Consider the following 23,858-nt stretch of genomic DNA (forward strand, 5'->3'; position numbering starts at 1 on the left):
GAGGGATATATATTCACAAAGGATAATTAGTGGGGCTAAAGCTGCTGTGTTTCTCCAGTGGGTGATTCAGAGTCCTGATAAATCAAGCTCCTGCTCTGATTTGTCCTTTCTCTCATGTTCTGGTTCTCCAGTGATTGTAGGAGGAATCTAGGGAGATTAGCTTGAGTAGAGTAAAACTGGCCTTTGTGAACACTTCACTTTCCATGAGGGGAAAAATATCAATTTTTTGAGTGCTCAAAAAAAAAATTAATAATTTTTCAAAGGCTCTCAAGTGAAGCCAAAATTTTTATACAAATGAACCATCTCTGTTTCTTCTTCCTTTGAGTATTTAAAATATTTGCCCAGCTCTAATCACACTGTTTTAGTTAGTATAGAAAAAAAAATACATTGTACATAGGACTAGGGAGTAAAATAAAACTGTCATCATGTTTTAATTTATTTACAGAAAGAGGAATTTGAGACAATATGACTGTTTGTCATCAGGTTTTCATTTGCTGTACATGAAATGAGCCTTCATACTTCCAGTTGGGTTTCGTTCATTGCTGTCGAATCTCTATGTGCAGATATGGTATACATCCTATGGGGAGGAAGCAGAGAAGTTATATTGCTTGAAACAAGCTGATGATTAAGTTCCCAGTGCTGGGAAGTGATTTTTCCAGAACAATTTGTTCACCACATGGGCCTAGGAAACCTATCTTTCATTCAGCATGAGAACCACAAAACCTCCTCTCTCAGTTGGAGCGCTAGCATGGGGGTTAAACACAAAACCAGCCATTGCACACCCTAGATGCCTCCAAACACGCGGACAAAGCCTGTGGAGGTGCCGGGGAGTATAACGGCATTGGTGTGGAGGGCACAGGAAGATGCCTAAGTTACTGAGGTTTCCAATAGGTCCCAGAAATCAGGCTGCAAGTCCTTGTTTTCCATTTAAAAATCAAATTGGAGGCACATATTGGTGGAAGTTGACCAGAGTTAGATCTTCTACTTTTGAGGGTGTGGATGAAAAGGGATTATAGATGGATGGCAGGAGGCATTGCTGGTTCTTGTTCTATGGTGAATGAAGGTCCAAACAGCTACGTAGGGGCATAACACTCCTCTCCATTTCTGCACACTACATACAGATTTAGGCTTTTTAATTAATTTATTTATTACCCTGAGTCTGAACCCTGTTTTTAAAATGTGGCATTTTTCTGCCAGTGAGATTGCTCCTGCCTAATCAAAGCCCCTTAAATTATTAGTCTTGTCACCCTGTTCTCCTTGTACAGAAAACAGAGAGAGAGACGGGTACTTCAGATTTGTTTCCCATTTGCCTAAAACTGCCAAGGTCCTTGGTAAGCTATCACTTAGGCACCTCAGTTAAATGCATGTAACGTATATAGGCTCCGTATGTTCTGATGTGATAAATCTGAACGTAAAGTTATAAAATGATCTGTTAAGGGAAGCCGTAGAAGCTTGAGATATTGACAACTTCTCTGGACATTACATTAAAAAAATGCTGGAATTGGTAAGAAAACAATATGAATGATGAAGTAGACCTTCATGCCTCTAGTAGGTGCAATACTGAGGCAAAATCCAGGATTTTGAAGTAAATAAACCTCCTGGAATTCTAGGAATTTCCAATCACTTAGCTCTCCCTGCTGCAGGGGACGGAGGCATCTATCTGCCGACCAGACCTCATGTCTAGAGAGGTTTGTGGCCTGCCGGGGGCTCGTGTGAGAGATGTCATGGAAAGACTGCCTAGGCTCGTCCATTCTTCGGACTATTACCCACTGCTGGTCTTCCATGTGGGCGCCAATGACACCAAGGGCAAACTGGAGGCCATCAGGCAGGATTTCAGAGCTCTGGGGATGGTGGTCAAGGGTCTGGGAGCCCAGGTCATCTTCTCCTCAATCCTGCCAGTGAGGGGGATGGATGAGAGGAGGAGGAGACGGACTTTCCAGGTTAACGACTGGCTGCGCCGCTGGTTTTGGCAACAGGGTTTTGGTTTCTACGACCAGGGGACCCTGTTTGAAGATCGACAACTGATGGGGAGAGATGGGATCCACCTCACGAGGCAGGGCACGCGGGTCTTTGCCAACAGGTTGGCCAACCTGGTAAGGAGGGCTTTAAACTAGGAAAGATGGGGGAAGGGGAGAGTTATAGTGACAGGGTAGTTGGCAAAAGACTGCTCAAGTCAGGATGCCTCCAACAGGTGAATGCAGCCAGGGAAGTGCGCATGGGATGTGGCTATGGAGGACCCTCTTTTAGCCCTCCTGGGAAACCTGCATGCTCGATCACCTCCCTGAAATGCCTGTATACCAATGCACGCAGCTTGGGGAACAAACAGGAAGAACTAGAGATATCTGTGCGGTTGCAGGGCCATGATCTCATTGCCATTACAGAGACATGGTGGGATAGCTCGCATGACTAGAGTGCTGTCATGGATGGCTACGTGCTTTTTAGGAAAGACAGGCCAGGAAAGCGAGGTGGTGGAGTTGCTCTTTATGTGAGAGAGCAACTGGAACGTATTGAGCTGTGCCTAGGGGTGGATGAAGAGCGAGTCGAGAGCTTATGGGTAAGGATCAAAGGGCAGGCTAGCATGGGTGACACTGTTGTGGGTGTTTACTACAGGCCACCTGATCAGGATGAGGAAGTCGATGAGGCCTTCTACAGACAGCTGGAAGTAGCCTCACGATCCCAGGCCCTGGTTCTCATGGGGGACTTCAACCACCCCGATATCTGCTGGAAAGACAACACAGCTAGGCACAAACAGTCCTGGAGGTTCCTGCAGAGCACTGGTGACAACTTCTTGACACAGGTGGTGGAGGAGCCAACAAGGAGAGGTGTGCTGCTGGACCTTGTACTAACAAACAAAGAAGGACTGGTGGAAGATGTGAAGGTCGGGGGCTGCCTTGGCTGCAGTGACCATGAGAGGTGGAGTTCAGTATCCTGCAAGGAGGCAGCAGGGCACCAAGTAGGATCGCAACCCTGGACTTCAGGAGAGCAAACTTTGGCCTCTTCAGGGACCTACTTGGAGGAATCCCATGGGTTAGGGCCCTAGAAGGAAGGGGCGTTCAAGAGAGCTGGTTAATATTCAAACATCACTTCCTCCAGGCTCAAGAGCGGTGCATCCCTATGAGTAGGAAGTCAAGCAAAGGAGGCAGGAGACCTGCATGGATGAGCAAGGAGCTCCTGGCAAAGCTCAGCCAGAAGAAGGAAGTCTACAGAAAGTGGAAAGGGGGACAGGCCACTTGGGAGGAATATAGGAACGTTGTCAGAGTATGCAGGGATACGCTGAGGAAGGCTAAGGCCCGTTTGGAATTAAATCTGGCAAGAGATGTCAAGGACAACAAGAAGGGCTTCTTCAAATACATCAGTAGCAAGAGGAAGACTAGGGAAAATGTGGGGCCTTTGCTGAATGGGGTGGATGCCCTGGTGACGAAGGATGCAGAGAAGGCAGAGTTACTGAATGCCTTCTTTGCTTCAGTCTTTCCTGCTCAGGCCAGCCCTCAGGAACCCCAGACCCTGGAGGCAAGAGATCAGGAGAGGTGCCTGAGGACTGGAAGAAAGCCAATGTCACCCCAGTCTTCAAAAAGGGCAAGAAGGAGGACCCAGGGAACTACGGACCAGTCAGCCTCACCTCCATCCCTGGAAAGGTGATGGAGCAGCTCATCCTGGAGGCTATCTCCACACATGTGGAGGACAAGAAGGTGATCAGGAGTAGTTAGCATGACTTCACCAAGGGGAAATCATGCCTAACCAATCTGATAGCCTTCTATGATGGAACGACTGCCTGGGTAGATGAGGGGAGAGCAGTGGATGTTGTCTACCTAGACTTCAGCAAGGCTTTTGACACTGTCTCCCATAACATCCTCATAGGGAAGCTCAGGAAGTGTGGGCTAGATGAGTGGACAGCGAGGTGGATTGAGAACTGGCTGAATGGCAGAGCTCAGAGAGTTGTGATCAGTGGCACAGAGTCTAGTTGGAGGCCTGTAGCTAGCGGTGTCCCCCAGGGGTCAGTACTGGGTCCAGTCTTGTTCAACTTCTTCATCAATGACCTGGATGAAGGCACAGAGTGCACCCTCAGCAAGTTTGCTGACGATACAAAACTGGGAGGAGTGGCAGATACACCAGAGGGCTGTGCTGCCGTTCAGAGAGACCTGGACAGGCTGGAGAGGTGGGCGGAGAGGAACCTCATGAAGTTCAACAAAGGCAAGTGCAGGGTCCTGCACCTGGGGAGGAATAACACCATGCACCAGTACAGGCTGGGGGCTGACCTGCTGGAAAGCAGCTCTGCGGAGAAGGACCTGGGAGTGCTGGTGGACACCAAGTTAAGCATGAGGCAGCAATGTGCCCTTGTGGCCAAGAAGGCCAATGGTATCCTGGGCTGCATCAGGAAGAGTGTTGCCAGCAGGTGGAGGGAGGTGATTCTCCCCCTCTACTCAGCCCTGGGGAGGCCACATCTGGAGTACTGCGTCCAGTTCTGGGCTCCCCAGTACAGGAGGGATGTGGCACTACTGGAGCAAGTCCAGTGAAGGGCCACAAAGATGATCAGGGGACTGGAGCATCTCTCTTATGAGGAAAGGCTGAGAGAGCTTGGCCTGTTTAGCTTGGAGAAGAGAAGGCTGAGAGGAGATCTTATCAACGTGTATAAGTATCTGAAGGGAGGGTGTCGAGAGGATGGGACCAGACTCTTTTCAGTGGTGCCGAGCGACAGGACGTGAGGCAACGGGCACAAACTGAAACACAGACACTTCCATCTGAACATGAGGAAAAACTTTTTCACTGTGAGGGTGACAGAGCACTGGAACAGGTTGCCCAGAGAGGTGGTGGAGTCTCCTTCTCTGGAGATATTCCGAACACACCTGGATGTGATCCTGTGCAATGTGCTCTAGGTGACCCTGCTTGAGCAGGGGGGTTGGACTAGATGATCTCCAGAGGTCCCTTCCAACCTCAGCGATTCTGTGATTCTGTGATCTGGCAGGTCAGCTGCGGCCTCTATACCAACCTACACTGTCAGAGTAATAAATAACATTGTCTTATTTTAGGTCTATCAGAAAAGAAAGATATGTGTGATGTACCACAGAGCTAAGAAGTCGTTTTTTTTACTGCATTTATACAGTATTTCCATGAATGTCACTGACGGTCAGCACAGATTTGTCACAAAGTTATAGATAAAACAAAGACCTTATTATGAAATTTTATTATACTTTGTGTTTTGGGTGTTTTTTTGGTGGAAGGGGAAAGATGGTTTGACTTCTCCCCCACTCCCCCTTCCTATGACTAATAAAAAGATAGATATAACCCTGATCTGAACAGGACAGGAGGGGAGTGAACAGCCATTTGGATTCTGTATATCTTCTAGATAGGAACAGATATGGACCTTGAGTGGTACCTAGAGGGTGACTGGGGAACTAGCATCTCTCTCTGCTACCTCTACGGTTGAAAGTCTTGGTATTAAGAGTTTAATCGTATAAGAACTGAACACAATTCTCTCCCATTTACTTTACTGGGAATGGAGGTCATAAACACCTTCTGGAGGTGGCTTTTATGGCGACATGAAAAAAGAAGTAACAGGAGGACAGGAAAACCACCAAATTCAAAGGGATTTTTTCCCATTACATTAATGGACTTGCAGCTGGATCTATAGTAACCATCTCCTTGCTTCTCTTTATATGGCTAGAATCACTTCATGAAGTTTCACGGCAAGAAAGACCCTGCACGGGTCGTGGTCAAAAACAAGAAATAAGATCAGAAGAGCCATGACTCTTGGCAGATCTTATGTTGGGTAAATTTTTAGAACGGCTGTCTAGAGCATTGTGTACTTAAAGATATACCACTACTCAAAGAAATAAATTACCTGGATTTATTCAAAGAGCTCTTCTTCTTCAGGGTCTTCAACCCACCTGACCGGCAACAGGCAAACTTACAATCAATGACCTGGTAAATAATTGGGTTGTACATGGCTGCTGACTTTGCAAGCAAAGTTGGTACCACTGAAAACTGAATGGGAACTGAATCCGGCTGTCCAAACGCTGACCACACAGACACCACAGCGTAAGGGATCCAGGCAATGAGGAATCCTGCACAGATCAGCATTGCCACCTTGTGAGAGGAAAACAGAAAAGAGAGAAAGGAGTTAACCTAGCAGAATTGTCCTTACTGACAGCACAGCACACAGCTATGCAGAATGCTGAGGAATGTGCCATAGAATGGAAAAATTATAACCCGCTTCAGATAAATTTACAGCATGAACAAAACCTGCCATGCATTTCACTTCTTTTTATTTAGCTCCTGTTTTCCTTTGACTTTTCACAGAATAGCTGGTGATTCTATTAACACAGACCTTTTAAAATGCCATAAGGTCAGCCTAAACATGAGGAAACTAAATGAGATCTCAGAAAATAATAATTCTTTGACATCAAATTTAAATTATTTAAGGAGGGAAATCCTTTTAAAGAATACAGATTTTCTTTTTTTTTAGAGAATTTAACATAAAAATGTGAAATTCCTGGAAAACTTTAGGAAGATCTGAAACCATTTGAAATGAATGCTGGTTAAACTGGAAACATTTCCTGTAGAGCTTTTCTTTTTGAGGGGGTTATTTGAGGAGTCCCTCATTTCTATTTATGGGAAGAGGCTATCCTCTTCCCATCAAATACTCCTTAGAACAGTCAAAAAAACAGGCTCTTTTTTTCCATTGCAGGACGAAACTGGTGTGCACCAAGAAAACAAAACATTAAAAGATTAATCAAGTGCAAGTCTTCCATATTCTGGGTCCTTTGAAATCAGACTCCAAACATCATAAAACCAAAGTCTTTGAAGAAGCTTCCAGGACTGAAGTGGGTCCTGATGGTGTTGGGGAGTAGGGGATCCTGAGTGTCTCTGTAGGTGAGCTGGTTTAGGAAGGGATATTCCTGTCTATATCTGTTGTAGCTCTTTCTTCTGTATCACCAGTACCAGGCACTGAGGCAAGAACAAAGGGAACTAGGAAATGAAGGAAAAAGAAATTGCAATGCCCTGAATCTAACACAGGGCTTCTTCTCCTCTTGTAGGCTGTGCTGATGTTGCACAGAGAAGACGTCAAAACCCAGTGCAACTGATAACCTGTCATGATGGAAGATGTCTGTAAGAGGAGGATGGAGAGCTTTGCCAAATCAGGTTCATCTTCTGCCTGCACCTGGGGTGGGGTCTGTGACCTTTCTTCCAGTGGAAAAATGCCAACCATTTTAATCCTTTTCCATGTGGAAAAAGCAAGCATGAAGTCATTCAAGAAGGCACAGGCTGTTAAACCTCTGGGAATACCCACAACAATAGATAGAAATTAATGTATTTACCTGCATAATCTAGAATCGAAATTAATGGGAATTTAATTGAGAGTGACAACTCTAGTATATTATCTACTTTTTCCTTTGCCAAACCATACTATGGATTTCATACTCCATTAGAATCTGTAGATGCATTGAAAAAACAAATGTCGACAGAATGTTTGGTTTGCAATCCCTGGTAAATAAGAAATGCACTTTCTTATAATGTCAAGAAATGTAGCCATGGAAATATTTAATTTAAATATTAAAGAAAATATGTTTGGAGGCAAAATTTGTGATTCATTTACTTTACCTGAACCAGCCCATCTGCCCTCAGTCGCAGCATGACATAGCTTCAAATCACATATGTAATAAAACATACTGAAGAGCACATTCTATCATACCACTGCCATTGACAGACTATTTATTATTCAGCACCCTCTCTGATTTTAGTACATGCGCGGTCATTTAGAATGAAGCAATTAGCAGGTTTGCAACACAAAGTCACCAGCAAGCAATAGTTTGGGGGATACTGCATTGTCCTCAACCTTTGTTTTCACATCCTGATGGCAACATTATTGAGGGGGAAATTTTATGCTTTTATGCTCTTTTCTTGTCCATCACAGGGATCTCAAACTCAGCCTGTTTTAGAAGTTGTGCTGTAGGGTTGAATGGGTTGTGATGGAGACTCATTTTCCAACTTATGTATATCCCAGCATTAGTAGTACATCTTTACCAGCTGTATTGGCAGCACTGACCATACTGGTAGCAAGCTGAGCTTCCCAGATATGTTCTGGCACAATATTACTTCTTGCTGTATGTCATAAAAATTTCAGTTCTACTCCCAAAAATGTAATAAAATGAATGTTTGCTCAGTCAAGCAATCAAAGCATGTTGCTTGCCTCCCTCCTGACCTGGTTCACAGAGGCTGGCGAATCTTTTACAACTAAGAAATCTCATTTTGCTTATAACAAGACTTTATTTTGAGCGAATTTCTGGCACAATAACTAGTATCAACAAGGATCATTGCTGTCACCACTGCCAAACAGAAAAAGAGATTAAATTAGAAAGGGAAAATAAGGCATGGTCTGAGAAGGAAAACATTTTTTTATCACTTGCATGCATTTCTATCAGCAGCTCATGACTGAACCTAAATGATAAATTATTTGCATAAGAAGAATTGCAGTATCACAAGAGTGCCTTTTGTTTAGATCTTCCTTAATAGAGAACTATAAGCTGTCTGAAGGTACTTGCACTTGTCTCAAATACCTTAAAATAACTCTTTACAACTGCTTCTGAAAGCTAAGGGAGTTTTATGATGGGCAACAGGGCCAAAGAGAGATGATACGACTTCTGTAAGGTCATGCAGGAAGTTTATGGCAGAGCTTCAGACTGAATCATGATCTCAGGGACTCTGGTGCACTACTCACAAAAATATGTTACAGCTTCCTTCTTATCCCACCTTGACAGCATTGAAGGAGAAAGCTAGAACAATCACTTTCAGAGCATCGTACTATCACTCAACATAGTAGACACAGTAGAACATTACTGTACTTGGAACTAGATATTGCTGAATTTCTCCAAGGCTACTTTTAGGATCTGATGAAGCAAAGTGAGTTAAATCTTCCTACTTACCTTGGTCAGCTTCATTTCAAGTATGTGGCTGTTCTGAATCCTGGTATCGTAGTGAGCAACCTCTTTGGTGGATGACTTGACTTTTAAAATGATTTTGACATAGGAAAACACAATCACTGCAGTTGGGAACAGGAGGCAAAAGAAAAGAATACTCAGAATAAAAGCCTGTCCAGCCACTGATGCCTGCGCCAGCCACCAGTCCAGAGTGCAGGAGGTCCCAAAAGGCTCAGGAGCATAGTTCCCCACACCAGCAAAAGGCACCGTAGCCCAGAACGTAGCGTAGGCCCAGATTATAGCCAGACAGATAAAGGCATGGTGTCTCTTAAGCCAGGTACCTGGAAAATAATTCAAGAGTTACAACTGCACATCCATGTATATTTGACACAAACTTGTCTTCTACACATGCAGTAAGAGCTTGTTTGACAACCACTGTAGGGTTCATCTCACCTCCTTCTAGGTATCTACAGTGACACCTAAGCTGGCCACCCTAGGCTCCCTTCACACCTAATGGAGAGAAATAGACACATGTAGGGAGGGTTCCACCTTACATATTTTAGATCTCTACTTTAAGTTGTGATGAATTACAACCTAAAAGAGTCCTACAAATGCAACCCAGACAGGTAGCTCAGATATGGTCACAGGTATCTTGTCTAGCAGTTTTCAAAACTGCTTTGTGGTCTGTAGAGGTATATTCATAACATGTTGGCCTGCTGACATGGAGATCTGACCCACATTCATGACTAAGCTTTTTATTCATCCCTTTCATTGTTCAGTATGACGACTCACTAGCTGGAACTGTATGATGTAACTTACATGATTTCCTATTCCTGTCGCTATTTATTAGCTGGCTGAAGTTTGATCTCAAGACACTTCTCAACATAAATCAGTAACCCAAGGGATTGAAAGACAAGAGTGTACAGAGAAAATAACACACAGGTTTATTTTTATCTTGTCATTCTTTTCCTATCTTTCATCTGTAAGAATAAGCATTGTACTTAGCTACGTACATGAGACTCTGATTTATAAATAGATTATAGTATATAAGTAGCAAACATTGATTACTGTATGTACTAAGCTCTGTGACCTCAAAAGCTTTCCCAATTTGTGGAATACTGCATGAATACAGAATATGCTATAGACCCCTGTCTTGGAGGACACTGTTGAATCTAAATATAGAAAAGTTCTTACTTTCCACAGGGAGAAAGGCAAATTATGATCTGTCTCCCAGATTTCACATGCAGTTTGTCCATCAAAACAGTTTTCCAAGCAAGCAGGTACTCATGAATTAGGAATAGCCTTAATTGTGTCATCTTAACTTTATTCCTCACTAGTTTGGCTAATGCCTGAGGGCTGGAGCTCTCACCAAGAGTTTTGAGAACTGCTATGTTTCCTCACCCCATGTACTGTGCAACATGGTATTTTTTTTATATCTGTCAAATGATCCCCACTCACCAATGCCAGCAATTCCTCAGGTACATATGGTCAGAAGAATTTGTGATAGATGTTTTCACATTTTCTTGCCCATTGACTTTATTAAATGTTAATGACATGCATGGTGTTGTGGGGTGGAATATTGTCTCACTGCCCACCTTACATACAACTCTATTTCAGGTAACAAAAGCTTCAATTTATAAGTTTTCCATCATCTCCTATATTCAACCTGTTGGATTCATATAGGAATTACCAAGTGACATTCTATGACTTATATGAAAACTCAGACTAAAGTGTTATAATAGCTCCTTTTGCCTTAAAAGCACTAATTTGTCTTCATTCCCCAGCCACTGACATAAAAACAATGACAGTTTCTGTTGGATAGCTTTCTTGAGGGTTTGAGAACAACTGAAAATAAAACCAAAGCAAAACAAACAACTTCAATTTGAAAGCAAGCAGAGCCTCTTCTCCAGCTGAATTTACCTTTCCAGATCACTAGAAGGATAATGAGCACTGACGTATTCAAGCACGACACCTGAGAGGCAGGAGGGAGGCTTGTTGTGTTCAGGTGGAAAAAAATAGAGAAACAGTAGCGCGAGGACCAAAACATTGGCACTATTTTCACAGCTGTTGTGAAAACCTTAAAATGGAAGAATGGTGCAGGAAAAGTCAGGCAGCAAATCCTAGGTCTCAGGACCATAAACCTGATCAAAAATCCTTATACAGAAAATGGTTACATTAACTGCATAGACTGAATTTGCTACCTGTTTACTGCTCTCCATCATTGTGTTTGGACAACCACGATCAGACAGTGCTAGACAAAAAGGGGTTGAGTGTTCTGTCTCTCTTGAACTCAGATGTCATGCTAGATACCTAAATCTGTCCTATGCACCAGAGAACTATGTTGATAATAGCCTTACAGAGAGAACTGAAATCCTACTAAATGTGAATGTTGTACGTAAAACTCAGTGAATGAGATGTTCCCTGCACTCATATTTAAGGAAAAAAAACACACAGACATTCCAAGATCTATGACAGCAGATCTCAGTGCAGTGCCACAGCTTTTAATTAACGTAACACTCAGCTATTGGACACACCAGCTTACCCATACTTCCTAGCTGAAAACATTTCTTAAAATTTAATGTTGCATGACTGATATTCATGTCATTATAAAGGGACCCATTGCATGTCCCTCAGTCACATGGGCAAGGTGCTTCTCATATGAAAAGTCACTTTAAGTATTCCCCTTATTTTGTTGGGGAATTTGTCCCTTCCAATGCAAGAAAAATATCTTTCCAAACTGGGCCAAAATCCTTTAACTGGAAAGAATGGAGCATATAATACTTCATATTCAAAATCGATTCAAGATATTGATGGATATGGTGATAACAGCTTTCATTGCTAAATTCATTTCATCCTCTCAAGATCCATCTCTGTTCATTATGTCCTACTGCATGTCCGAATCTTGTAGATGCTTTAAATACCTTGCCACATATCTTAAAGGAATTTAGGCACCTGAGGAGGAATACTGTTGTGTGCCAGGCCATAAGACTCTGCAAGACGTGCAGTGCTTGAATCTGTTAACTTCAACAGGCCTTGATAGGCACAAAGTGATTTATCCATGAGCAATTACTAAAACCCATGGCTTAAACTGACAATAGAGGGACAACAGTGAAGAGGATATGACCAGCTATACAAATTTAGCTGAGCTTACTTGGGTCATGAAAATATGTTTCTTTTATCTGCGTGTTCCTCTCTCTACTTATCAAAAGCATTTTGAAGAGCTTAAGTATAATTTCAGTCTAGAAAACTTGCATTACAGTGACAGGATGAAAAGCTTAAGATGCTTAATTTATCCAAGAAGAGTTTAAGAGCACAGCTTTAGTGGTGGTGAGGGGCTTATGCAATTCAGCAAGGAAAGCATAACAGATCCCAGAGCTGAAAGTTGAGTTTGACCTAGATCTTTTCCTGGACATTAGTCCGTGGATTAATCAACCATCAGTACTATTTACTCACCATAACTTTACATATTAAAATGGAGACTTGCTACTTTCCTGATAGCATGGATCTAATCCAAGAGAAGTTCTGATTTTGATTCAGGAACATTTAACAAAATTCTGACCTATATTATGCAGAAAATTATCATAGATGATCAAAACAGTTGCTTCTGGTCTTAGGAATCCTTCACGATTTTATCTGCATTTGCTATACATTTGATTCTTCTCTTATTTCATTCTACTTGGGAGCAGAAAATCATATGCAATTGTTTTGTATTCCTTACCCTGTTTGCTCACAACTGTAATAGCCTAGAGCTTCTTGGAGGGGAGGAAGGGGGGATGTAGTGTCACTTAACATAGTTTTTCTTTCGTACCATAAGACAAATGACAGATTTTTAGGTATCTATCCAGGCTGACAGCTGTCATGGTAATAAGGCTCCCACAGCCAAAGAAGAAACCAGCCCATCCGTACCAGCGGCAGCCCATCCATCCAAACACCCAGCGGTGAGAAAAGAAGGAAATGATACTGAAGGGTTTTCCTACAACTTCAAAAGGAGAAAAGAATGTCAGCTGAAATCCATCACTGCTAAAACCACCCTTTTTCAGAAAAACAAAACCCCCCTTTGCCCAAAGCTGATACCAGTAAAAATGCAGAAACGTGTTTGCTCTGCAAAATGAAGAGGGGACTCCAGGCACAACAGATGTGATGACTTGCATGCCCTCCATCCACAGGGCTTAGCCTAACGAAGCTTCACTGTTGCTTCACTGTGCAGACCACATGAACCAGAAGTTAAACCCATACTAATGGTACTGAGCCTTTGCAAGCTCTTCCCATCAGGAAAACTTCAGAATATGGGTTAAGACCACACGCAAACACATGGTAGTCTACAAACAGTATGGGTAAAACTGGACTTGAGGACAGGCACAGACCCAGTTAGGCTTATCAACTTAGTGTCTTCACACACAGAGTAAAGAAATTTGCCTTCAGAGAGGACATTGGCAAATGTGCCAAGGCCCAAAAGTAGGATGCATCTTGTGGTAAAGCATTAAGTTAGGAAGGAGGATGGTGATATGGTTGGAGCATGGACATGTGCTGCAGAGGGAGTGGCTTCAATTCCTGTCCATATCACACATTTCCTAGGTCACCCTCAGCAAGTCACCTGGCCACAGATACTCAAAATTTTAAACACCCCCACCTTAATTAGCCATCCAAACAGAAGAGAGCCACCTAACTCTTTTGGAGAAGCTGTCCTAGTGGCTCCCTAGGTTAGTTCTCCATTTGTAAAAGTGGGTGGTGTGTTATGAAAGAAATTAGATTAGATGATATATTGTTCCATTCTGACCTTAAAACAGCCTACCGTTATTCATATTCTTCCCAAATATTGTGAGAATGAGTAAGTTTGGGCACTGGAAATTTCCAGTTGGAAATCTCCACCTAATAATTATTTTCATCTCAAACTGGATGCAAAAAATGGAATGGGAGAGAAACGCAATGTAATGGAAGAGAAAACTCAAAAATTTACACTTCAGAAACATCAGCATGTTTTCAGAATGCTTCATTTCTCCCTATTGGACTGACCTGAAATGCTAAAAAGCCTGAACAGTTCAGCACTGAACTGCAACATTAAAACAACATTAAATATTTAACTTAACCTTCCGGTGACTGCATATTCCTGTAGGCGCATTGCTGGAGCATCTCAAGCAGTTGAGAGCATCTCCAGCTGCCCTGGGCCAGTTTCCCTGGCTGAATTTACAGTCTATAATCTCAGCGTAGCTCAGTGAATTCCTTTATGGAAAGGGTGCTTCTAGGGAGCACAGCACACAGGAAAAAATAGTCTCCCAGACTACGATTCCCACAAGGCACCTTTTGTATAGAAATAGAGACACAAGTCCCTATTTTGCTGAAGTCATCTTAAGTAAAATATTTTCTATGGTTCTCCAGAATATTCCAATTTAGATTAAACTGACCTGAAAGTAAACATTCCACTTCATTCTCAACAGAAAATTAAAACATTTCTATTCCAAATCTTGCAGAAAAGGGCCTTTGCTCCATTTTCTATCCCAAAACCATCACGATTGAAAACCCCTGAAAATGAGACTTATTTTTAAACAACATATTTTGTCATTCTTTTCCTTTAGTGTAAGCCTGTAAGGAAAATTATGCTGAGCCTGAAGGGCTTGATCAGCTCATATTTATAGGCTTTTCTCCAAGCAGAAAGGGTAGAAATGTACATTCCTTTTTCAAGCAAAAGCTGATCTCCAGGATAAAGGCTTCAAGAAAAGCATGAAATATGGCAAGGTCTAGGATAAATCCCAAGAGTCAGCAACTTAAATAATGTAAATTATTGCCAGCTGTAAAGGACACCGCATTTATTTGCACAAAACCAACTTCTCTGCAGCAGCACAGGAATCAGAGCACGGTATTAGTGAAAAACGAGCCTGATTTCGTTTTAAACAAGCGACTGGTGCCACCCTGTGGACACCTACAGGAAGCAGGGCCGCTGCAGAATCCGTTTCTTAAACAAGGGGCCAAATGTGTGAAATATAAAGATTTTGGAAGGAGTCCCATCTCCAATAGCTCCAACACACAGAACACATCACATTTCTAGAGTCAACATCTTCCATTAACAAAAAAAAAAAAGGAAAGAAAAGAGAGAAAAAGCATGCATGGCTTTGCCAATCACAGTTATTTTTAATCATAAATCTTTTACACACAGATAAATTGAAATTCCCAAGGAAGAGAAGGTGACCAAGATCACATGGTATGTTGCTGACAAACCTAGAAAGAGAAACGAGAAGACCTTGTCCTAAGAGAGCAGTCCCAAGCATGCTGTAGTTTGTATGTTAACAGCTTATACGGTTAAGGGTTATCTCTAGATGTTCTTGATAGGTAGCTACAAAAATTCTTCTGGTACACTCCATCTCTGTCAAATATGAGCCTTTTAAAATGAGATTGGCTCTTAGGACACGGAGGAGATAGAAGCATCATGGAAGAGGAAAAGAACTGCTCCTGTTTTGGGCTGTTGGGTTTTGGTTTTTTGTTTGTTTTTTTTTTTTTTGCTTCACTTCAAAGTGAAGCACGGCAAGGATTTGGGGGCAGATGGAGTAGAGGGAAGCAGTGGTGGAGACGTGCCATCTGAAGACAGGACGGACTGCAGAGACGTGGAAGTGGGCACTGGGAATTTGGGAACGAGCACAGGTGGGAAGTGCAGAATGGGTGGCACAGACATGCACATATAGAAATTCAGCCACCCCTCAGCTGCTCAGTGGTGCTTTATTAGGGTTGCAGGCACCTGCACCACAGACACGAGTTTGTGCTGCACTGGGGAGGTCCCACGCTCAGCAAGGTCACATTGAGCCCTCATACCCGCTGAGCTGTCTGCCACCAGGATATCCTTTTCTAAAGGACATCCAGTCCTCCCCCTCTCATGTGCGTGCAGCCCTGAGCAGCCTAATGACCTATGCCGAGAGCCAAAGAAATGATCTCCAAGGGCTACTGGCTCTGCAACTTTGTGCGAACCTTTCCAAAGCTGCCTCCTGACACGCCAGTGATATCCAGGCTGTGGGTTTGAATGAAAATCCTTCCAGCAGGCTGGTCCTGCTCTTACTCTATAGATTGACACTAATTCTTATTTTCCTGACCAGGGAGAAAAGGGGGTGGTGACTGGAGAGAAAATTGTTAGCTTGAAGAGGCTGATAGCCACTGATATTTTCCAAATCTTTCCCTTTACGCCCTCACATTTGGCTAGATATGTATTTCTGAGGCACCGGGCTCCCTCCTGCAAGAAAATACCATTTTCTCCAATTGTAGAAAAAAAGCTGTTTTGTGCTTATCATATCAGGATGTACATGGGAGCTGTCTTTGAAGGCCTGCCCAGAGCCAAAGTGAACAGGAGTTTTGCTCAAGTCAGGACCGATAGATTCAACCTTATTTTTCCCTATGTCCTTACCAATTCTTTCCATCAAATTGTTCAGGAACATTTTTTTTCCTATCCTTCTCTTTCATTTATATACAAATAATAGAGCAGAAACATCAGTGACAAAAGGCATTTGGGGCTCCCCATGACTTCCAGAGGAACGTCTTGTGCTGCTGCAGAAAGAATGGTAGGAAAGTAAAAATGAATGAAAATAAAACATCGAATTACCTGAAATGCCCAGATCACACACTGCTAAATTAACAGTCATTATCTCAGCAGGTCTTAGCTTCTTTTTTCGCTTTGAGGACATAAAAATAACATACCCATTTCCCAGAGTTGAAAGAATCCCTATAATTAAAAAAAGAAAAACAATCAAATTAGGATTCTCCTCAAAAACAATAATATCGTATCTGCCTTGTGAAATGCTCTGGCATTTTCAACCTGAATCTATGGTCCCAAGGCTAGGTATTTTAATCCGAAACACGATCATCTCTTCCTCATTATGTAGCTCATAGAGACATCTACCACAGACCTCTCCCTCTCGCCACAAATGCTATTTTCCCTTTTGCAGCAGGCCTTTACCACCTGAGCCTGCACAGTTATGGACTGAATGCACTTAATAGAAACCCCATAGTTCTTCTGTTCTCATCGACTCCATTTGTCTCATGTATGTTTATACAACCACAATGACAAAATTCAGCTGTTGGTAACCATGAGGACCCCATTCGCTAACCAACCTTAATTTCATTAAATGCTATAACTGAAGGTTGAGGGATACGTTTCTAAAATAATGTCAGCTATTGATATTAATATCACATCACAAGCCTTACAATAGAAATTAATTTCTATCATAAGATGCAAGAAAAATGAGGGAAAACATCTGATTTTACCTTCCAGCTGAGCTCACTGCATGAGGAGGAACCTTGCCCTGTTCAGGCTGGTTGGACTTTCTTACCCACTGGCCACCACCTGAGGATCCACAGAGCTTCACCTGCAAGCAGCTAATCTACCATGGAGCTGTTGCACTGACACCAAGAGCTACGGACTTTCCCACCCCCTTAAAGAGAGCTATTTCTTCACTGACTGATATTTGAAAGAGTTTGAGGTTGGCCTGGACATTTTGTAGGAGAAAAGCAGCAAAAGACTTAACATCAGTTTCAGAAAACAGAGTCTAACTCCCAAAGATACAGCAGGTCTTATCACCCTGTGCTTCTACCCCAAGAGAGTCCTAAATAACCCAGCTTTCCTCTGATGAAGAGGAAGCCAAGTCACTTCTCGTGGTGCCTCCCAGCCTGCACATTGCCCTGCTGGTGCAAACTGCTTTACGGAACCAGCAAATGTGGCACATCCCATGGCAAAACGGCAACAGTCGCTGAAAAAAACATCCCGGCCAAGAGGTTTTCCACTGGAGAAAAAGCCATTACTACTTGGAAAAATATCCCTCTGTGAAATATCACTCCAAGGGATTCTGGGATCCCAAAAAAGCACAGTAATAAATCACTCTCTTTTTCCTGTATCTCAACAGGCATTAAAGCTCCTAGCAGATACCCTGTCTTTTTTCCATATGTTCCAGAAAGACTCCAGCAGCTCCCCATCTGCCCAGCAATGTGTCCCATTCCAAATATATTACTCTCATACACCACATAATTTTCTCCGGTTCTCTCAGCAGAGTCTGACGGGAGGCCCACGCCTCAGGAGTTAAATGGGTATTTGTGACAGCCCGTGAACGAAACGGTCAACTTGTAAGGGTGTCGCCTTCCCCCAGAACCAAGAAACCAAGCCTGGGGACATTCACGAGGCAGAGAGAAAAATGGTTCCCAGAGGCTAAAACTGGGCTATTTCACAATAAATATGTGCAACTGTGGAATTCAAGATTTACCAAACTCAGGAGAAAAATATTTTGATACTGAACTTTTCAGTAATGAATGCAAAACTGTTCTAACTGGAAAAAAAGTATTTTATACTGTCAGTACTGGTCTGTAGCTTATTTAAAAAAAATAAAAAAAATAAATCAGAAAGTGGCTTGTCCTTTAATCTTAGCTTTTCTCGGTAAATTTGATTTGTCCTTGGTGAATGAAGTTTAAAGAACATCCTATTCTTATGGCTCTGAAAATTCAATCATCTGAATTATAAGTAGATGCAGGTAATCAATTCAATTCTTTTCTTCTTTGCAGTTAAGTGAATGAATCCCAGTGCTGTTGAATATATTTTATATATCTTAATCCTTTTTCATTCCCATTTTCTCTCTAGTGAAATTCAGGATATCTTGTCTCATGTGCCAGGGTCCAGGCTGGAATACCTTTCAAAAGCACGTGACAATTTCCCGAGCACTTTACAACAGACTAGAAATCTAGAAAGATTTATATATTAGACAAGTCTCTGAAGCAGCCCTTCATTATTAATAGCAATATATCAGAGGATCTAAGCCTCAGTCCACTAAACGCAAACCTAAGGCTGGAAGGTGTCAAGTGATAATTTAAGCCAGCCTTCATCTCTACCTGCGTCGTTTCTGACAGTCGCTTATCTAAACCTTTTTGAGCTCTTTGATGGTAGAAACTTCACTACCCCTTAAGACAAGCCAGCTGAATACTTTATTTTCCCTGTCGGAAAGGTTTTCCTAGCAGCTAACCAAAGTCCTCTCTGGTGCAAGCTCCCAGCCCAGAGAAAAAGACAGGGAAACAGAGCCAGACTTAGGTACGGAGTCTGCAGCAAAAGGGGAAAACATGTCAAAGAACCAATCTAAACAAATAAGACTCCTTTTCTTCAATTTGACAGCAGTGCTAAACCGTCAGAAAAAAAAAAAAAACCACAATAGTTCAGGATTTTGCTTTCAATTAAGCTGTTTCATAACACACCGTGGACCAGCGCAACAACAGTTTGTGAATCGATAGTTACTTGGCAGTTAGTTACCCGACGGCCGGCGGGTCTCAGCTCAGCCGTGAGTCACTGATGACTCCGTACAGGAAATCAATCAAGTCAGTGATGAAAAAGGTGACAGAGGAAGTGACAAAGTAAAAAGACCTGGATCCTTAAAACCAGGTGTGAGGTTTGATTTCTTTTTTTTTTTAGACAATAAAAAAAAACACACATGGAAATGAACTATTCAGATCAAAAGATCACACATCGGCAAAGTATTTGCCATAATTTGGCCAAGACTCCCTTTTTTTTTTAAGACCAAAAAAATAAAAATGCATTCTTCTATTTTCAAACTAAAATATTTCAATTGTTCAGACAACCAGCCTGACCCCAAAAGCTCTGCTGAGGTTTCTGAGAGGATCTCATCTTTGCTTGCTCACTTTGCAGCTTCTCCCCTCTTTGAAACATATTTTAAATTCACTTGCACCTTACAGGCCTCAAGCACAAAAAAATGCCCAATGGCAATTCCCACCTTCTGGCTTCCATCTTCCTGCAGCTAGTCGCTCTCTCTGCACCTCAAAAGAGGAGAAAGTTTCTTGGAAGAGGTCTGCCAGGGAACCAGAGACACAGCTCAGTGCCAGAAGAAAATGGGCAGGTTTGGTCTGAACAACAAGTTAGAGTAAAAACATATAGGGAGGCTCATGGAGAGGTTACACGGTTTACAAAATAAATCTGCAAAACTGCACAGTTACTACAAGATACAGCTATGCTCATGAGCTACTGAGGCACAGAGCTTTAACTGACTATTCTGAATACTTGGGAGCTCTCATTAATGACACAGCAGCCAATTAATGTACATTTACAGCATCAGCAAGCCTGTTGGGTGGAATGAAATGTCAGCGAATACTTTTACTGAGCTACGCAACCTTCTCCGCTACCTTAAACAAATCCTACCGTTCGCCACGGAAAATCTCTGCATGGCAGTGCCCGACAGAAATGTGGGTGCTCTGAGCTGTCAGAAATCAGTTTAGCAGAGAAGGAACCTTGGGTTTATTTTTGTTTGCAGCAAGTAAAATGGCCACTCAGAGATTTTGCTGGGAGGAACAACAAAGATGAACTACCTTCTAAAATATCATCTTTTTTTCAGGCCCAATATATTATTAGAAGGTTGTCATCCACCTAAATATGAATGGGTAATAAAATGTGGATTTGCATACTGACAACTAGTGGTAGCATCCGCAATATAATAAGCTAAACCAGTCTTGTGAAGTACAACATACACATGAAACATTAGCACAAACTAAGCCTTTTTTTCCCTAAAAAAAAAAAAAAAGTGGTGAAAGAATACTTCACCCCATCTATACACAAGCAAAGAAGAAGGACCTGACATTGTTCCTTCCACCAGGGAAGCTCCCTCGCTTAGGGCTGAGCTGAAGTGTAATTCTGCTCTACTGATAAAAAACATAACATACTCTTCCTTCACGAAACCTCTGGAAAAGGTTCCTGACTTCTCTTGGCCTCTAATAAAATAATATCCATTACTGAATTACACACTGCCGTCCACAATGGTACTACGCTGGTCTAGGAAACAAGAAGCCAGTTGCCGTATCCGAAATGGCCGAGGGCACAACTGACCAGCAGCAAGGCAATGAAAATTCAAAATCCACAAAAGGGCTAAAACATATCTGTGCAGGATGCCGGTGGTATCGTATGCTATAGATGCAAACCCAAGAAAGATGCAAATGTATAGCATTTAGGTGAATATAATGCAAACAGCATATTTGGCTCTAATAAGAGTCAGTACTGGAGTGTGTAATCATCAGCAAGGTAAAGTAATTAACCAAGTCAAATGCAAAGCAAACACATGAAAAAGGAAGTTAAACCCAGGGAAAAAAGTAGGATATGATCTCTAAGGCGGAGCTTTATGTATATACAGCAGAGCTATAGCTTGAACTTTCTTGGCTTGAGCCACTAGGCGCAACGAGTCCACTCTGGGTTGTTTGGCCCCCACTCTGCCACGGGGCAGGGAGGTGGGAATCTTCCTGATGGGTTATCGGCCATTTTTACCTGTAGATTCAGCCTCCTCTTCTTACGCTGCTCACGTAAGTCTGTGCCTGAATGGTCAGGTTTGGATTTTTACTGGAAATTTATCATTTCTGCTCTTTGCCTTAATTTTGTTATGTCTATTGTTCAAGACGTTTCACACCTGGCAGGGGTATTTCTTTGGACGTGGATAAATTCACACGAAATATAGCCAATATACCAAGGCAACACAATGTACATCGGAAGGATTCATTTCAGCTACTCAGACATATTTCCTGGGATTAAAGCTAAGTTTGCTCAACTAAGTGAAGAAAGACACAAGGGGTTGTTTTGGATGGTTCAGTGAAGACATCTGTTTGCATAGCAGCCATAAAGGAAGAAAAAGGATAGAAAAAGCGAGGATACATACAGTATGTGAATACTGAGACTAGCACAGCATCACCAAACAGAGCAGAGATACAGCTTCACCTGCAATCTGTTTAGTTCTGAATTCCTGTTTCAATAGAGGCGTAAGTGGAAGACTAATGAGAGACTGGTATTATTCAAGCCTTGGTGATACTTTCTCAGCAGAAAATATTAGATTAATTAGATCAGAGGAAAGGCAGTGAGAGAGAATAGGCAGGAGGTATGCAAAATAATAAGTAATAAACATAAAGATAGGACTGAACAGTTTTATATTAAGTGCAAAACTAATATAACAAGAGAACAAAACCAAAAGGGAATAAATTTGAAGGAATACCCTGTAGCCCTCAGTCCATCATTGTCTGTGACCCAGAACACAGCTTGGTGCAGTGCTGTTATATGACCTTGGCTCAATTTTACCGAGAAAACAGATTTTGAGCTGTGAGAAAGTATATAAGGTAAAGCCATAAAACATAAGGAAAACCAAAATCATGGACAGAAATTTAAGGGGTGAGACAATAGTTAGCAGCTCAAGTATTTGAAAGGAAAAATACTGACACAAAAAGGTATAAAATCCCAAAAGAGCAGAGAATCAGAAGATGGTAAATCAGCAAAAACAAGGACCAGGCTGTTCTAAGAAGCAATGGAGACTGGTATTTCCCCAACTGAATGAGAACTGCCTGCAACATGAATACTTTACCAAGAAATCAGTCATACCTATTATCTTACATACACTGGCCAAAAAATAGTTGCATTTATTCTGCTTGCAGAGTCACTTTGCACATGGTAAAAGATGCCAGGACAAAAGTGTCCAAGTGAGGGGAGGGTCACAGACAGAAAATACTGTTCAATGAAGTGAGTAACAAAAGAATTGATGCTAAGAATTGAACAAGATTCAAATGAACGCTTTTGAGGATGTTCTCTTTTGCTGTGTAGACACACAAGAAAGGTGCTGAAAACAGGACATAAAACCCACGCTGCATAAGGGCAGAAGTCAGCTTTGGCCAGGAATAATTAATCTGCAAGCTAGTTACCTCTCAGTAGAAATTATTGAGGATTTCTTGCAATTTTTCCTGGAAGGTCCACTAATAGTCACTTTTGAAGACAGGCTTTTTGCCTACCTAGACCAGCATTCTGTCATGGTGCTAACCATATTTCTGGTATGTTCTTCTCTACCTTTGCCTAGATTTTTCCTTCTGGTATGAAGAAACATGTAATTACACATCTAATGCCCAGCAGTCACTGTCTTTTTGTGAGTGCCTGAAAGGGTGCAGTGATATATTTGTGTTTCAGAAATGAATTAAAAAATCATTACCAATCACTGTCAGATAAATTCCAGCTACTATATCAGCTTCTCTAGAAAGCTTTGATGCAAAGGGGTCTTCCTTCTGGAGATAGTGTGGGAGGTACTCATCCTGAAATGAAGTATTGTGATCTGATGCCATCCCATTCATGTCCAGCTCAGCGTCTGAAAAACAAAAGAACAGATTCAGTTACAGACCACATCCACCACCAGAAATGACAATATTTTTGTTCATGCACAGGAAGCACCTTCCCATCTTCATTTCTATTCTACCAGCTCCCATGGCATTTCAGGATCCAGTTCAAAATTGCATAAAGCATTTCTTTCATGGCTTTATTTATCCAAGTATATCATTATTCATGTGGCAGTCATCACTGTAATCCATTTGAGCAGCATCTAGCAACTGCTGTATTGCAAGATGCAAGCCAGAGGGATCTGAAATGCCTTCTCTGAATATCTTAAGGAACCTGACACTTCCAGCTGAGTGTAAGAGTGACCCAAGAGTCAGAATCCGGGAAAACCAAGTAGGGCAATTGTTTGTGTCTGAATAGCTTCATTGTTCAATGTGTTTAATGCATGCTGAACTTGTCTTTATCTATACACGCTGTTCTCATGATCCCAAGAAACTGGGAATTACCAGTTAGACAGTCCCAGCAATTTCTTCATATCTTGAGGGGCATTATGTCTACAAATGGTAGCTCTGCAAATTTCATGGTTAAGAGTTGTATCCATAAATTCTCCTTAGAATTATTTAGGTGGTTCTACTGTAAACAACTTTGTATGGTTATGGTTATGAGTGGTAATTGGCTATTATGGTTACAGAGAAGCAGCAGAGGTACTGAATAATAGGCAAGCAATAACAGGCATCTAGGCAAGCTCGCTAATGGCTGGAATTTTTTTACTGTTTCTACTTTTATGGAAATGGACTATTGAGGGCAAATGTGCTAAAATAAATACAGTGTACCCTGATATGGAAAAACTAGTACCT

General features: G+C 42.0%; 1 protein-coding gene across 1 annotated transcript; it reads right to left on the reverse strand.

The window, feature by feature from the left end:
• Window positions 1–491: 491 nt before the first annotated feature.
• OPN5 (opsin 5) lies at window positions 492–23,021 on the reverse strand. The gene is made up of 6 exons (XM_067294848.1): window positions 22,883–23,021; window positions 16,495–16,614; window positions 12,724–12,888; window positions 8,922–9,256; window positions 5,840–6,084; window positions 492–577 (listed from the first exon to the last, which is right to left on the reverse strand). Exons 1-6 carry the CDS (start codon window positions 23,019–23,021, stop codon window positions 514–516), a joined length of 1,068 nt encoding a protein of 355 aa, XP_067150949.1. The 3' UTR covers window positions 492–513.
• Between the last annotated feature and the right edge of the window lie 837 nt (window positions 23,022–23,858).

This window comes from Apteryx mantelli, chromosome 3 (assembly GCF_036417845.1).
Source record: "Apteryx mantelli isolate bAptMan1 chromosome 3, bAptMan1.hap1, whole genome shotgun sequence".
NCBI lineage: Eukaryota > Metazoa > Chordata > Aves > Apterygiformes > Apterygidae > Apteryx > Apteryx mantelli.

Excerpts from the sequence above, each read along its gene's own strand:
- OPN5 (XM_067294848.1), bottom strand. The coding sequence starts at position 23,021 with ATGAATGGGATGGCATCAGATCACAATACTTCATTTCAGGATGAGTAC. Across the intron at positions 12,889-16,494 it reads GTGTGATCTGGGCATTTCAG|GAAAACCCTTCAGTATCATT; the intron begins GTAATTCGATGT and ends TTGAAGTTGTAG. Across the intron at positions 6,085-8,921 it reads TTGAAATGAAGCTGACCAAG|GTGGCAATGCTGATCTGTGC; the intron begins GTAAGTAGGAAG and ends TCCTCTCACAAG.